This window comes from Poecilia reticulata, chromosome 1, assembly GCF_904066995.2.
Source record: "Poecilia reticulata chromosome 1, P_reticulata-male-v2, whole genome shotgun sequence".
Taxonomy (NCBI): Eukaryota; Metazoa; Chordata; class Actinopteri; order Cyprinodontiformes; family Poeciliidae; genus Poecilia; species Poecilia reticulata.
This window is the reverse complement of record NC_088830.1, coordinates 3,789,845-3,805,878: the sequence shown is the minus strand read 5'-3', so window position 1 is coordinate 3,805,878 and position 16,034 is coordinate 3,789,845. Positions and strand designations below refer to the sequence as shown.

Below are 16,034 nucleotides of genomic sequence, written 5' to 3'. Positions count from 1 at the left end.
CCGGAGAGCTGGAAAACAAATGTGTTTATAGTTTGTTTATCGTGAAATTTTCCGTGACACTGCGCAGGAAAAGCACAAACACCCTGCATCATCCCTCGGAGAGACATTCTCGTTCAACTTTCTTGTCAGCCGGTTTAATTGACTCCGCTCATGTGAGCAGCATGGACAGCTGCAGACACTGCGAGAAAAGCAGAAACACATTACTTTAGTAGTTGAAAGTATGGCAGCAAATGGTGTGTGTGTGTGGCTCCGGAGTGCTGACTGTTTTAGTAAAGTACTTAGCAGATGGTTTTAAATGACTGTGACATTTGTTCCTTCACTTAAATTGTTTTTGTTTTTTTTCTCAGCTCAGAGCTGGAAATGGTGGCACTTCTTCCAGCGCCCAGTAATCCCTGATCCCATTTTTCTGTTGGACTTAGTTTTGTTTGTTTAGGTCAGCCTGTGACTCCTTTTCTGTTCAGTAAGCTTCAGGGATTGTAAGCTCATCTGACAAAAGTCACGATGACGTGGTGAATCATTGTTCCTAAAAAACAAAACAAAAAAAAAGCCTTACAGAGCAACTATCAACATATGACTTCAGTCAAGGCTCTATAAAGGATTTTTTTTTTTTTTATTATTTTCACATTGTCTTTTATCCGGAGCACTTCAGAGGTTGAGCAACCTCCGGTCTTTAACTGAGAGCAATAAGTCACTTTGTTTACTTTCAGCTCAGCATCGGCTCAGCAGAGTGAGTGCAGCTGGAGCTGCAATTATGAATATGAACCAGTTTCATACCTCTGATAGATTTAGGCTTAAAATCATTTTAAGTAAACCAAAAAGTTGATACCTTAGATGATAGCAAAAAGAAATATCAGTTTTAGCTTCTTTTTGCCTTTATTAAAAACTAGCAGGGTGAACATTATTCAATAATCAATGGAAACATCTCGGTTTTCATCCCCTCATCCTGCATGTTTTCACTGCTATTATAAAGATTTATCCTTTGTGATGAGCTCCAGGTCACTGAGGTTGGAGTGCCTCCTAGTCATCACCCTAATCTTTAGTTTCCTTGTCAGATTCTCAGATTCTCTGTCAAATCAAGTCTCTGGTTGGGCGACTCCAAAACATTAAAAATAAACATTAATATCAATTGTTAGTCAGACTAAATTTAACAGACTACTTCTACATCTTCCAGAGGCATGAATAATTCTAATCTTTTGTTTTATTAATGTTACAACAACACAGCCTACTTTCAATCGTCCAAAATGTATAAAAATAAAATCATGGTAAATTTTCTTTTTCCAGATTAACTGTATGGATAACAGATTTATTACAAATCAATGAACTGTTTATTCGGACAACAAAGGAATAAGATACTCTTTGTTTGATCTTTGTTTGTTTGATAGAATACACATCTATTTCATATTAATTTTTATTTTGATGGATACTTATTTATTTAATTTAACTTATTTTATATTGCATACTTAATTCTAAAAAGTTTTTTTTTTGCTCCTGGGACTTGATTATTTTTTTTTTTTTATATATATATTTTTTTGATTTTTTTGGAGCACATACAGTTTTACAAAATATTCAGAGGTTTTTGATTGGTTACATACTGTGAGCATAAAAGAAATCTGATTACTTTTAAAATCCACTCCCAGGTTATGACTCTAAAAGACAGAAAAGAGAGGTTGAGAAGGCCAGAGATGATATAAAGTGGCTACATAAGATAATATTTCAGCTTCCTAAGTTTTAAACATCTTGTGTCTCCTCAGGTAACCATCACCGACCACGGCGTTCCTCCCAAATCCACCACCGTCCGCGTCATCGTCCAGGTCCTGGACGACAACGACAACAGGCCGCTGTTCCTGGAGAAGATCTACAAGATCCAACTGCCGGAGCGCGAGAGACCCGAGAGAGAGCGAGCCACAAAGAGAGACCCTGTGTATCGGGTGATCGCATCGGACCGGGACGTTGGGCCCAATGCCGAAATTTCCTACAGCATTGAGGAAGGAGACGAACATGGCAAGTTTTTTATTGAGCCCAAGACCGGCCTGGTGTCGTCCAAGAAGTTCTCCTCTGCCGGAGAATACGACATCCTGACGGTGAGCGTTTACCCAGAAAGGTTTACGATTCCGCACAGAGTCGCTCATTAAGCTGTAAAACATTACAGCAGTTGCTTGTTTATTATTTTACTGTTTTATTATCCTGTTTTTCTCTCCAGCTGCATAGCTTTTCTTTCTCTTTTTTTTTCTCTTTACCCCACCTTATTCTGGTGGAAATGCAGTGTTAATTAGTCCACATGCAGAATACAAGGGTAGAGGAGACAGAAAGCAGAAGTTAATCCTTGTTTGTCTCACAATGAGATTCTTTTCTCAGGTGTTGATGTGGCTTTACACTTTAACCGTCAAATGTCTCATCACCGTGTCACCACAATACAAAGATCTTTGTTCCCAAAGATCACTTGGAAATAAATGTGTTATGTGTGTGAAAATTAACTCTGCTTTATATTTTATTCTAAGTGCCTCCATCACATGTTGCTGGTAATAACTGTCTTTTTGTGAAGTTGTCGGTGCCCTTTCTTAAAAACACATTCTGCTGCTAGAAAATGCTACTTACTAAACTTCAGTTCACTTTCAAAAGGAAACTGCACAGAAGAAGATTTAATACGCAAAATGTCAGGTATTGTGTTAGAGTTCTGAAATATCTGTTTGTAGGCCCATCACCATAACAAATTTTGCTGTATGATAAGTTGTCCCAGAATTTGTTTGATTTAACTTTAAGGTAAGGTAAGGTGTGTTCAGAAGCTCATTTCCAAGTTAAATCCTAACACAACTTTTTTAAAAAAATTTTTTATTTTTTTTACCCTTTTTCTCAGATTAAAGCGGTCGACAACGGGCGGCCTCAGAAATCGTCTACCTGTCGGCTGCACATCGAGTGGATTCCCAAACCGGAGGTGCCAGCTGATGCAGCTCCCCTGCGGTTCGAGGAGTTTCCCTTCACCTTTTCGGTCATGGAAAGTGACCCTGTGGCTCACATGGTGGGCGTCGTTGCCACAGAGTCCTCTGATGTTCCAGTGTGGTTCGAGATCACAGGTAGCGCCTTCTGTTTGTGCGCTATTGCTAAGTTTATGCATGCTGAATAAATGCTGGCTTGTAGTTAGACAACACTGTAGGACTAATATAGTGAATGTGTTTCTTCTGCTGCTTGAGTGTTTTTTGTTAATTAATTTAGCTTTTAGCTTCAAAACAGTGCAAACTGAAAGAGACTCACCTTGGTACTTAGTGATAAGACCATGTAGATTTAGGTAAGGTAGATAGAGTAGAATGGAACTGACAGCTAAATTAGCAAAAGTTAACATTGCTACTTAATATTTTTTCAATGTTATTTTACCCAATAATACATTTTAATTACTTTGATGAGGACAGTTCCATAAAAACATTTCATAGATTTTTGTGAGGTGCAGAGCAAAATAAAACTGACTCCCTGAGATGACCTTGCTTGTAATTGCTGAATTGCTAACTGCTGTAGGTTCATAGCAGCTAAATACTAAGGTAAGCATCTCAAACATTAATAGAGTAAAAAGTTCAACTTTGACCTTTATGCATATAGCAGCCATATTTGATTTTGGACAGGGGGCCTCCAAGTCAGAATTCTGACTTGAGTTGGGATTTTTCAGTATTGGAACCCAAACATCTGCATTGAAAGTAGCAATTTAAGGTGATTCAGGATGTGTCCTGGATAACTCACTGGGAGGTGTAGCAAGGACATTCAACTGGAAGAGGACCTAAGAGCCAAACCAGAATTTGTAATGCCTCCTTTTACCACCACCATCCAATCCCAGAGAAGCAACTAGAAAGTTCTGACTTCAGAGGACAAACTGAGTTCTCGATCAGCAGCCTTTAAGAACGTCAGGCAGGGCCTCCTGTACAACCTTAAACCTCGCTTTACAAGGATAGATGAACAAAGTAAGAAATCAGGTTAAAATTCAAATTTATGACACAATAAGGGAATATGTGTCAGTTATTGTCTTGATTAACACCACCTTCATTTTGCTGTCTGAGCTATTAGTTCACAAGTAAACAAATGAAAAGGTGAAACATTTTCCCTTCAAAATTTATATTTTCATGCCACTTTTGTCAACAATAAGAACACATATTGCCACATAACCACTCTGAAGCCGCACAATTTCCCTCAGTCACTGTTTTTGTCCTTGATAGTGTGACTCAATTGAATTTGCCATTCCCTTTACGATCTCAATTCATTTACTTTCCTCTTCTTTTTCCTGTTTAAGTACACTTTACCACAAAGCGGTGTTTTTGAGCGTCCAAACATAATTCTTCTCCTCCTAAGTGTCCCTTTTTAACTCTCAACATCCACTGTACACATGAAAAGATTTAAAAATGCCTTCCTTCAAACAGAAATGCCGGCTCCTCTCCCTCTCCGTCCGCCCGTTTTCCTTCTAATCAATGTCTGACTGACACGTCTCTTTTTTCTCTTCTCCTCCTCTTTGTGCTTTTTCATTGCTTTCCCTCTTTCTCTGGAATGTTCTGTTTGGTTGGATTGTTGCAAGACGGCAGTGAGGATTCTGAGATGTTTTACATCCTTCAGATGGCTTGTGACCACAACTGTACAGCAGAAGGTATCTGCTGGGATCTCCTAGTAGGCTGTGCTGTATTAAGAGATCGTGTGACGTTGTCTGTCTCTAGTGCTACCTGTTGGTTGTGGTTGGCATGTGGTCGATGTTTTCAGTTTTAGGTTTCATCTGCTAACGTGTAATGTGTATGGTGTTGCTACAAACATATTAGTTTGACCACCCTATTGATATTTAGTTTAAATAAATGAATAAAAGCAAATCAATATCGCTAATTAGTAACATCAGCATTGATTTGTGTGTGTTAAACAATGATATTTATGTTCTGCTCTCTAAGTTTCTCTAATCTTGTGAAAATAGATGCAGCTACATCAGGAATTGCTTCTAATCTTTTCTTTTTCTTTTTTTTCCCCGTTGTTTGCATGAAAAAACAAAATCGCAGGTGGTAATTACGACAGCCGCTTTGACGTGGGCAAGGCCAGTGGAACCTTGATTGTTGCACGGCCCCTGGACGCAGAGCAGAAATCAAATTACAACCTGACAGTGGAAGCCACAGATGGGACGCGAACTGTCAGCACTCAGGTAATTGAAACATTAATGAAACAGTTGGAGGCTGATGAGGCAGTTGTCATGGTTCTGTTTTCCTCATGTGAGGAATGGTGGGAGTTGAGAGACGGGTTATTAGTAGATCCAATGACCTGTTGGGTGATAATGATGTTATGATGCTATTGCTGCTTTGAACTGGTGAACAGGTAAAGAAAAAAGAAACGTTTTTAGGTTTAAATCTGTTCTTTCATTCTTAAAGAATGAGAGAACATTCTTTAAAAATACTTCATTTGGGAGCTTTGCTCCAGCATCAGTCTCTCTTAGTCATTTCTGGTGCAGAGTTGTAACCAAAACTTTTTCTTAGGGATGCACGATTTTACCAGCATGTTATCTGCTTTGGCCGATATTAGCTGTAAAATTTTATATTGACCAACAGCCATTCCATCAAAATAACTCACTCAAAGGTGTTCTTTTTGTATGTAAACATAATGCAAGTTGAAAGTGTTGCATCATTGCTAAATCGACAAAGATAATGCAGTATTTTAATTCCACAGTAGAGAAAGCCATATGGTTTCAATAAGTAAGTATAGAAAACAAATATCGGTATTGGTATCGGTTATCGGTCAAATGAGTTTTAGTATATTGGCATATCGGATATCGACCAAAAATCCAATGTGGTGCATCCCTATTTTTGTGTTTCCAGTGTAGATTTTTGAGCTCCTCATCACTTGCTGTGCTTCTCCTTGAATCAGTGAGATTCCCCTCATCTTCTCTGAAGCTGCCTTTTCTGAATAAACAAATCCAACTAAAGGTGGAATAGCTTGCCTTGCTCCCCGGCTGACACCACAAGTGCCACAATAAAAGCTTTTTAAGTGTGCAAGCCACCTCCGGTTTTTGTTCCGATGGTCATGCCTTGTCCATGAGATTTTCCGTGTTTTTTCCGTGGTAGTTTGGGCCGTGCAGGATGGTTACAATCAAAATCTTTCATCCTTTGTCCTTCAAAGTGGGGCTTCAGACGACTATTGCTGGAAAATAATGTATTTGTTGTCAGTTCGTATGAATACAGCCTTTCATCATCTGGTTGTGGTGCTCCAGTGAGCCTTGGACGAGGCGCATCTTTGCTGGCATTTTGGAGCTCGTCCGCCAAAGCAGCATGTCCTTTAGAGCAAACCCTTAAAAACAGTAACACGGTTTGCTCAGCTGAGATGTTTTCTCTCTGTTGCGTACTTTGTCAGAAGCTCTGTCAACAGAAATTTGTTTAAAAGCCTCTTAGCAACACTTTTCGCTGTGACATTTTAAGTGAGATTATTCACGTTTAAAGGTCAGGGCAGATGGCAATGCCTCCTCAGTCTGTTTGGTGGTCTCATCATGTTCAACTCAACTCACTTCTCCTCCACAGTGTCCTGCTGCAGTCTGCATGATGCCTTTAAAAAGAAAGATACTGAAGTATTGTAGAGATTCAAATCTATCAGTCTGGCTCGTTTGTTGACCAACTTTAAAATTAGCATTTTATCATTAATCATTCTCTAAATTGAATTATATTTCATTTAATACATTATAGCATGCCTAAACTTGAGCGGATTGAGTCATATTCCCTTTGAATGCATGTACATAAAATGGACCTTTTTACTTTTTATAAAAATACTGAAATAACTTGATTTTACACTGAACTGAAATAAATTAAATGGAAGAGGAAAATGGAAATTTAAATGAACTGTACTTGGTAGAATCAACTAAATGAACTGAACTTATTTAAACCAGATAGAGTTTAACTGAGATGAAAGAAATGCACCTAAATGCATAAAAAAATAAAATCAGTTAGATTGACTGAGCTGAATTGGGCTGAATTTAATTTAACTGAACTGAGTCAAACTGAATTTATCTGAAACTTACTGGAATTAACTGAACTGTGCTGAACTTAAATGAATTGAATTAGAACATATATTATGTCACCCAGAGGTGAATTAATTTGGATTTGAAATGAATGAAAATAAATTGAACCAATTGAGTTCAGTTAAATTGAGTTGAGCTGAAATGACAAACTGAGTTTGAACTGGTCTCAGCTAATTTCAACTGAACAGTATTGAATTGCTTTGAATTGACTAGAATATAAATAGGTCTATGGAAAAAAAAAAACATTTTATTTTTATTCCCCTTTAAATGAAAATAAGTAAAATATTTGTACGTATTTTTTATTTGAAATGGTTTTATGGAGAATAGAGGAGGACCAAAGTCAAATTCCTCGTTTATGACACAAAACTGGCAAATAAAATGAATTGCTTTGGTCTAAATTGTGCCTTCGAACCAGATGTTGCAGAACAAATGAAGTAGCTGAGAGTAGCAGGCAGCTTTACCCTAACAGCTCAGGTTTAAACATGTGTATTGTCAGAGCGGCAACTGATCCGCTCCTCTGCTGATGTGTGTGACAATATAAACCCCGATTACTGAAGGTCAGTTGTTTGGGAGAGGACATACTCCATTTCTGCTCTACACACACTATTTATTGCAAAATAAGTTGCTACAATTGGCCACTGTACTCCTTGACACAACAAATATAAACCAGACCATGTAAGAATTGTACCAGTTCACAAACCAGATATTCATTATTTTCTGCAAGAATCTTTGAAAATTAACACTTATTCCCACGTTAAAACTTGAGAGGAGAAAGTTAGTTGCTCAGGTCTTAAATAGTTTAGCAGTGTTTCCATTGCAAATGTGCACAAAACCTTGTGAATATTCCTTTAATGTCGAAAAAAACAATTTCATTATTGTGGTGTTTCCATTTAATAAGAAAAGCAATTGAATTCACACGTGAATTTTAACCGGTAAGCAGGCTATTTCTTGCTGTTGGATGTTTTAAACACAGACCAGACCTAAAGATCTGGATAAAATGATTCTTGAAGTAATTGCTGAAAAGCAAATGGTGAAGAAACTTGTATGTATTTAGTTTCACGTTGCTTTTTTGCAAGTTACACACTGAAAGGTTGACATATAACACATTAGAGATTCTTTCACTCTGTCAATCCACAGCTGTACGTTATTTACCTGCTAAAACAAGATGTATCGGCAGATTAATGGACAGGTCACATTACAGTGAAGATTGTGTCAGGTTGTTTATGTCTTTTTTTGGACAATATGGTGCAACTGAAAATGACAGTAAAAAATGAAACAATGGTTGGTTTGTTAACTCTGGACTTGCTCTGTTTGGGTGCAGCATGGGATTTGCTTTGACAGAAACACATTTTTTTCCATACTGCAAATTAGATCTAGACTGTCATACACTTTGTACCTCGTGAAACTGAAAGTTAGACTTATCTATTCCTCAAATCAAAGTCATAAGGAGGCTGTGCTGCCAGACAGGCTGGCCTATTTTCTCTCTCTTAGGAATGTTTCCTCTCTTTTTGTTCTCTTTCGCTCTCTAGTCCTCTTTGTGTTTCTTTCTGCTGCGCTCCCTCTGAGCCTCTTCGAGCTGCTCTGCATTTATAGGCCAGATGTGAAAGACCGATGATCATCTTCAAGAGCTAACAGAAGTGCCGGACCTCTGTGGGTTGTGGGCGGTGGTAATCCTGTTTTGGGAACATTGTTGATCGCTCTGTGCCAGTGGCCTGGCTTTGCCCGGAACCTGCCACCTGGCAGGGGGCTTGGCTTCCTGCACAACGAGGACAAAGAACGTTCCCTCATGCCCTGTTCTGGATATCGCACAAAGGAAGTTTTATGCTTTATAAGGCTCAGTTTTAAATTTCTTCCCATGTAGTATTTGGGAATAATTTCAAATTACAGTAAACTGATCTGAAAAAATATAGAAGATATCAGATCTAAGGCTCCAGGGATCCATTTTTAATAACAGTAGAATGAATCCTGGTCTGTGGGAAGTCTACAGGAAGCAGTTGGCTAGGATTCTGTGTACTTCTCATTCGGCCATCGTATTTCTATGAAGGCGTCTCTAAAGAATCAGCTGATGAAGACGAGGGGAGCCACATTCCAGCTTGGGCACCTCATAGCCAGGAGCCGCGCCAACAAGGCAGCCTCGGCATGCGGCCCAGCCTCCCCTCCCCTCCCTCTTCTCAAGCTATACAACATCCTCCCTTGACCGTTGAGAAGTACCTCAAGCTGTTCTGCTCACAATCTGTTCCTGGTCTCCTGTTTCTCTTGTCATCTTAGCCCACATTACAAAGCCTTTCTATATATCTCACTTGAAGGTTTGCTATAATTACATACTTTTGCTGCCGTGAGCATTAGAGATGATTATTGTTCCTCAGTGCTCATTTGCAGCTCATTCCTAGCAACAGCTATTGCCTGGGTGTTGATTTTAGAAAGCATATTTTTCATATATTCTGTTATTTTTCAGTAATGCTTGGGTTTGCTACAGAGAATGCAAGGCAGCCAAGAATGTAAGTGAAATCTGCAGCAAACTGATGATGTTACTGTTGAATGATGGCATCAACGCATAACACAAAGACAACTACTGACCAAAATGGGGGTAGCTTAAATTTGACTTCATAAAATGAAGATTTATATATTGATGTATCAGGAGAAAGAGGTCAGGAGAATTGTTCTTTGTCAGCAGTAGTTTGTAGGGATCAATCGATTTACACAGATTCACTTTTTTCACTTCCAATACCAATATCTGAGGTTTCATATCAGTTGATTCTGATCTGATACAGAAAAACATGCTGAATTGACTTGAGATGTTTCTATTTTTAAACACAAACCCAAATGTACTGAATTACAAATGTGTTTACTAACTCTGCATCAGAACAACACACTTAAATACACCAACAGCTTCACAAGCTTGGTCAAACATATATAACAGCATTCATTTGTTCAGTCAGTGCAATTAGGAGTAAAACAGCTAATGGAAAATAAATAATGAAAAAACTGAATTTGACAAAAATTCTTGTAAAGATAAACTGCAACAAACATTGTTTTCAAATAGTTCAGAAAGTGCAAGTCAGAGTTTTATTATTTATTATCTTTATAATTTATTTACTAAAATAAATAATAAAGCATAATGTCACTCAGAGCACAAAGCATAGAATTAGACTGAATAGATCTGACACATGTAAGGGCGCATTATCACCAACAACAGATTTAGAATTTTTCCAATATCAGGACCAATAAGGATCAGCGCTCCCACCTTTCCAACCATGCTATCGTAATAACCTACATTATATTGTCTGAACCAGGTTTCAGTTTTGTAAGTCTCACTTTTCTTCACGAGTTCATGTTTTACTTCACTAAAAACATGAAGCAGTAGCTGTCAAAATGTTACTCCACAGACACCGTCTGTCAAGCCACATCTGTAGTTCTCACCACCATTTAGCTCAGACACGGAGAAAAAAAACAAAGCTGCTACAGTTAGATACTGTGGATGAACACGAAGTAGAAACTTTGGTGGAGACAAGTGAGATCTGTGGATCTCTAGGAAGAAATCGTTTTCTTACTTGATGAATTTTTTACACAGCTGCAGATTCTTTCATTGATAGTCTGACTTCCTGTTCAACCTGAGGCCGTACGCTTATTCGTCGGCTTTAGTCTATTTCTCACTTTTAGAAGAATTTTTTCCAAGAATCCATTGCAAAAATTCTGTTGCAAAATGCATTTACAACAGAAAGAATAACTATATGTTCTTATATGTGTTAGAAATCTGGAGGCTCACATTTACTTTTGAAGAATAGATGATCTTTGAAGCACGAGTCCTCAAAGTGGCTTCATATTCATTTGACATATTCCAGTAGAAACTTCCATTGTGATTACTGATGCTACATTCATAAATGATCGTGCCTTCCTGTTTTAGTGGGTGTTTTTTTTGTTTGTTTTGTTTTTGTTTCAGAAAGGTGTTTTCAAAAAATATGTTTTAAGTAAACAACAAATTGGACCATTGTGATTCAGGTAGCTTTGGATTTTTTTAATTTTATTTTTTGCTTTAATTTTTTTTTATATATATATATTTACTTTGAAGACTTGTATAAAAAGAAGTCACCTGCTGACAGGAAGCAGGTGTAGCTATGGAAGACAGACTTTTGTTTGAGGAGATTTTATATCCCTTGTTATACCTATGCTTTCTTTATATTTCAATTGAAGTCCAGTTAGAAATACATATTTTGCTGCTTTGACTATCAAATATGATAATGCTTCTATTTTGTTTTTCATTCACGCCCACAGGCCCCTTTCGAAGTTATCAAGTTGATTTTCATTTAATCCCAAACTTGACCGTCACCCTGAGCGTTTCTTAGTTTTTCTTACTGTCGCTTATCTCCCTGACTCTCATCTTTTTTCTTTAATCTTCAGTATCTCCATCTGTCATGTCTGTTTCTCAGACCCAGTCGCGTTTCTCTTCAGCGTTCCCTCTGGAAGTCGTGCACAAAGACTACAGAGCTTTTCTTTACACCAGTGCAGTCAGGCTGCATCATACTGCTGTGTGATGCATTGGGACAAAGTGCCTTTGAAATGTCTTTCTTGCAAAAGGAGAAGTGTGAGTTTGTGTGTGTATATGTTTGATGTGGAGGTAAATAGGCTTTTTGTGAGACTTTATAATGCACTGTAGATAGATGTATTGTAGATGGAGGTGACCAGGTCTCACTCCTTTCAGCTTCTTCGCAGCACTATCAGTTCTTTCCACCCTTCTTTGCTTTAAAAAAAGGCGTTATCTTTTGCTGGCCACATTGAGAACTGTTGTATAGCCTCTTTTGTGTGGAGGCACATGTAAAAGTGCAGAATTGATGTGCTTGTTTTGGTGTGGGTGGGAGGTTGGGTGCATGCTCCACGTGTAGAAAAGGTGGATTTGGAGACACCAGGGATCTGGCGCTATACATCGCTTGGCCCAACATCAGAAGTCGAGCTTGGAGTGAGACCAGATTGTCACACTGTTTGCTTCCTCAGAGTTAACATTGATTCAGAATAAACGCACTTGTTTTAACATTTCACGTCCCGATTAGCAGCTTGATATGGGGTTGCTTACAACAGAGGAGCCGTGGCGTGCAGCCAGAACGCGGCTCTGACAGACAGCATGCATCCCGGCGCTCCCCCTGCAAGATGACATCTGTGGGCCTCAGTAGCAATGCCAACATCACAGCACACAGCAGATTGTAAATGTTATCAGTCCTGTCAGGTTGAGGCTATATTTGTCTCTTGTATCAGCTCACAATGACTAACAAACACTCTTAGCGCCACAAACCAAACGGCCAATTGTTTAGACCAGAGATCTGACAAACCCTGGTTACCTAGTGAGCGGCCACCTGTTCAAGGCTTTTGTGTCCTGGACAGCCCCGCTTCCACCGAGCCGGCACCTTGCAGCTCGGCTTCAACGGTTTTCCTACATGGCATCACCCCCTGGTGTCTGGTATGCAGGTGTCTAATCTCGGCTGATCCCTTTGTTCCCCATGTTTGGCATGGGTGGAAGCCCCTCACTGCTCTGGGAAGCAAAGATGGCATTCCGGCAGCTCTCCGTAATCCTCTGTCGGAAGTCCAGTAGACGAGTGGCTGGTGTTGATAAAACATGCTCTCAGAGGAATTTTACAGTTTGCAGGCGTTCGATTTTTAGTTTAGAATGAGCAAAAGATTAATTGCTCAAACAGTAACACATTTTTCAGCACAAAAAAAGCTAGTTAGAACAGTTGTGAAAAATCTTTTTTTATGAAGAAAAGTTTACCTAATCGCAATTTCTATCTGAATAGAATGCGGTTTTATTTCACTTACATAAAAAAATTCTCTCTTGTGGTACTCACTATCAATCAAGTTATTGATCATAATTTGTTTCCGAACTGGGTTAAAAAGTTAGGACCAACTACTCTGAAATAATAAGACTGACCCTTTGGTTGAACTTCATAGATGCATCGCTGAGATTAAAATCTGTTGGTTGAGGTTATCTACCAGTCTTTGACATCCATGTGTGAAATATCTGGCCCACCCCTCACATTAAGTTTTGAGACATTTGAGGGGTTTTGGTGGGGTTTTTTTTTTGTTTATAATTTATATTAAAATTGGATATACCCAAATGTGTTAGAAAACTTGCAGGTTGCTGTGTGGTGTCCTATGTTTTCACAAGATTCTGTATATGCTGTTTCATCAATTTATCCTTAACAAAGACATATAAGCATGTTTTGACTCCTTTAGTCATCAAAACATAATGAAATAAATCTTTTTGTGCAACTATTAGTTTCCTTTTCACTTTTCCTCAGTTCTTTAGTCTGACTCATAAATTCCTTTCTCTAATAAACACTTCTGCACAAAGCTTGCAACTCATCAAGACGTTTTATTGATGCATTGATTTTGTTGTTTAGAATCAAGTGGTGTTCACTAAAAGCTTTTCTGTCTGAGGTATCGATGCAGATATCTGGGCCATTATAATGACAAAAGTTAGAATGTATTTATGTGAGGAGAGAAAGAACACTGGAGTTCTCCCAACCAGTCTACATGTGCTTTTAAGACTTGGAGAAAGTATTTGGCTTAGTCCCTCGGGGAGTCCTGTGTGAGATATGGTACCAGGCCCTTTAACATGGGCTGTTATGTCCCTGTACAACCGGAGCTTGGTCCTCATTGCGGTGTGTAAGTTGAACTGAGGGTTGGACTCTGTCAAAGTTGCAATGGTCACTGTTCATAACCTTTATGGACAGAAGTTGTGGATGCAGTCAAGGTGTTGAAGGGATCTGCTTTGGTGATCTCAGAATCAAGTCTCTGCTTGTTGCAGATAATGTGGTCCTACTGGATTCATCAGGTCATGATCTACAGCTTTCACTGGAGCGGTTCGCTCCACTGTGAAGCAGCTGAGAACAGGATCAGTGCCTCCAGATCCGACGCCATGGTCGTCACAAAGGGTAGAGTTCCCTCTCCAGTTCAGAGAAGAGATACTGCCCCAAGTGGAGGAGTTTAAGTATCTCAGGGTCTTTTTCATGAATGAGGGATAAATGGAGCTGGAGATCGACAGGCAGATCACCAATCTGCCTGTCGATTGGTGACTTATTTTTAGTCAAATCTATTTTGAATTCCAAAAATATTCAAACCTTTTGGACTCTTCACTTTTTACTTTGTTACCAACAAAGCTGCATTGGGGGAACTTTATGACTTGCCAACAGTAACTAGTGCATAATGATGAACCTCACACAAGTGTCACATTTTTTCGAGCTTCTAACAAGTTTTCTTTCAGCATTGCCTTCTATTTTGATCCATCCGTCTTCCTGTCAGCTCTATCCATCTTCCCCTTTCTTGCTATAATAATAATAGTATCCCACAGCTTGATTCTATCACCATGATGTTTCATGTTGGTCTTGATGTGACCGCCATATTGTACTGTTTGTTTTCCACCACAGATATGTTTTCAAGAATTGAGAGGGGTGAATACAAATGCATGCCACTCCCTAAATTTTGATTTGTGACAATTTCTGAAAACTATGTAACTGTGAAAAACATCAAGGTCTATGAAAACGCTTTCAAGCCTCGTGCAAATGCTTGCTTCATTTCAGTTACCATTTCTTTAATAAATGTAGCAGAAACTTTAACTTTAACTCTTATGTTTAAGTGTGAACATAAGCTTATGATCACTCAGCGTGCGTGCGTGCATGTGTGTGTGTGTGTGTGTGTGTGAAAGGGTGAATGACTTACTGTAGTGCGAAGTCCTTTGGGGTACTCCGAACTTGATAAAACTCTATACAAGTATGAGTCCAAACTATTTTTCAGTCAACTCAGATTTTTTTTACCGACCATCTTATTTGTTACAATACAATTGCTTTACTCCTTCAGGTGCTCATCCGGGTCATTGACACCAACAACCACCGGCCACAGTTCACCCAGCAGGTGTACGTTGTGAACGTCCCTGAAGACGAGCCAGCGGGCACCGAGGTCCTGCAGATCAGCGCTGTGGACAGAGACGAGAAAAACAAACTGACCTACACACTCCTGAGCAGCACCGATCCCTTCAGCCTGCGCAAGTTCCGGCTGGACCCAGGAACGGGCATCCTGTTCACCACAGAGCGGCTGGACCACGAGACCATGCATCGCCACATCCTCACTGTGATGGTAGGAGTCAGCTGGAACATTAACAAGAGCACATCTTTGCTGAAAGGAAAATAGTCCTGTTACATTTGGTTGATCTGAGTTATTTTGAGGCTGTATTACTATGCCAAAAATGAAAAAAAAAAAAAAAAAAAAAAATATATATATATATATATATATATATATATATAATATATATATATATATATATATATATATATATATATATATATATATATATATATATATATATATATAAAGTGCCTGTTATCTAGGTGGCTTTTTCCACCCAGATTATCTCATACTTTCCTATTTTCCTCCCCTTCTTTTTCCTTTTTATTATGATTTATTTTTAAATATACATTTATTTTCAGGTTCGGGATCAGGACATTCCAGTCAAAAGGAATCTTGTCCGTGTCATTGTTGACGTGGACGACACCAATGACAATGCACCCTGGTTTATAGGGACGCCTTACACTGGCCGGGTGTTTGAATCAGCTGCCATCGGCTCAGCTGTGCTGCAGGTCACTGCTCTCGACAAAGACAAGGGCTATAATGCAGAAGTCATCTACAGCATTGAGTCCGGTATGTCGCCACAGCATCCTAATGAGCCACACTTCCTCCAAGTTTTTCTTTTATTTAATGTTGGATAGCAGAAAGCTTCCTTTGTAAAACAAAGCAAATGAAATCAGCTCATTAAACATGCATGAGTCATCAGTCATGGAGCCTACTGGATCCTGATCATGAATGAAACAGTGTGCACAGAGCAGGAAATTCTAAGTTTTTGTACAAAGACTCTCCAGAGTGTGTGTTTCTCCTACATTAAGCTTCAAGAAGCAGCTGTTTGTCTTTTGTTTGCAGACATGCAAGTTTGAAATAGCTGAGATGGTTTACTTGTTGTGACAGACAGGGCTGTGAGCAACTATTC

General features: G+C 38.9%; 1 protein-coding gene across 9 annotated transcripts in view; it reads left to right on the top strand.

Annotated features, from left to right (window-relative positions):
- fat1a (FAT atypical cadherin 1a) overlaps positions 1-16,034 on the top strand; it is a 97,804-nt gene that overhangs the window by 46,457 nt on the left and 35,313 nt on the right. For 7 of the 9 annotated variants that reach the window (XR_533182.2, XR_014089768.1, XM_008403969.3 and 4 more), the window contains exons 5-10: positions 1,752-2,081; positions 2,855-3,071; positions 4,550-4,618; positions 5,013-5,152; positions 14,855-15,130; positions 15,481-15,691. Coding sequence is in view for 7 of the 9 variants with exons in the window: in XM_008403969.3 (XP_008402191.2) it covers positions 1,752-2,081; positions 2,855-3,071; positions 4,550-4,618; positions 5,013-5,152; positions 14,855-15,130; positions 15,481-15,691 (1,243 nt within the window). In the remaining 2 variants the exon portion in view is untranslated. The remainder of the gene's footprint in view (positions 1-1,751; positions 2,082-2,854; positions 3,072-4,549; positions 4,619-5,012; positions 5,153-14,854; positions 15,131-15,480; positions 15,692-16,034) is intronic. The other 2 variants (XM_008403992.3, XM_008403983.3) reach the window with 1 other exon arrangement.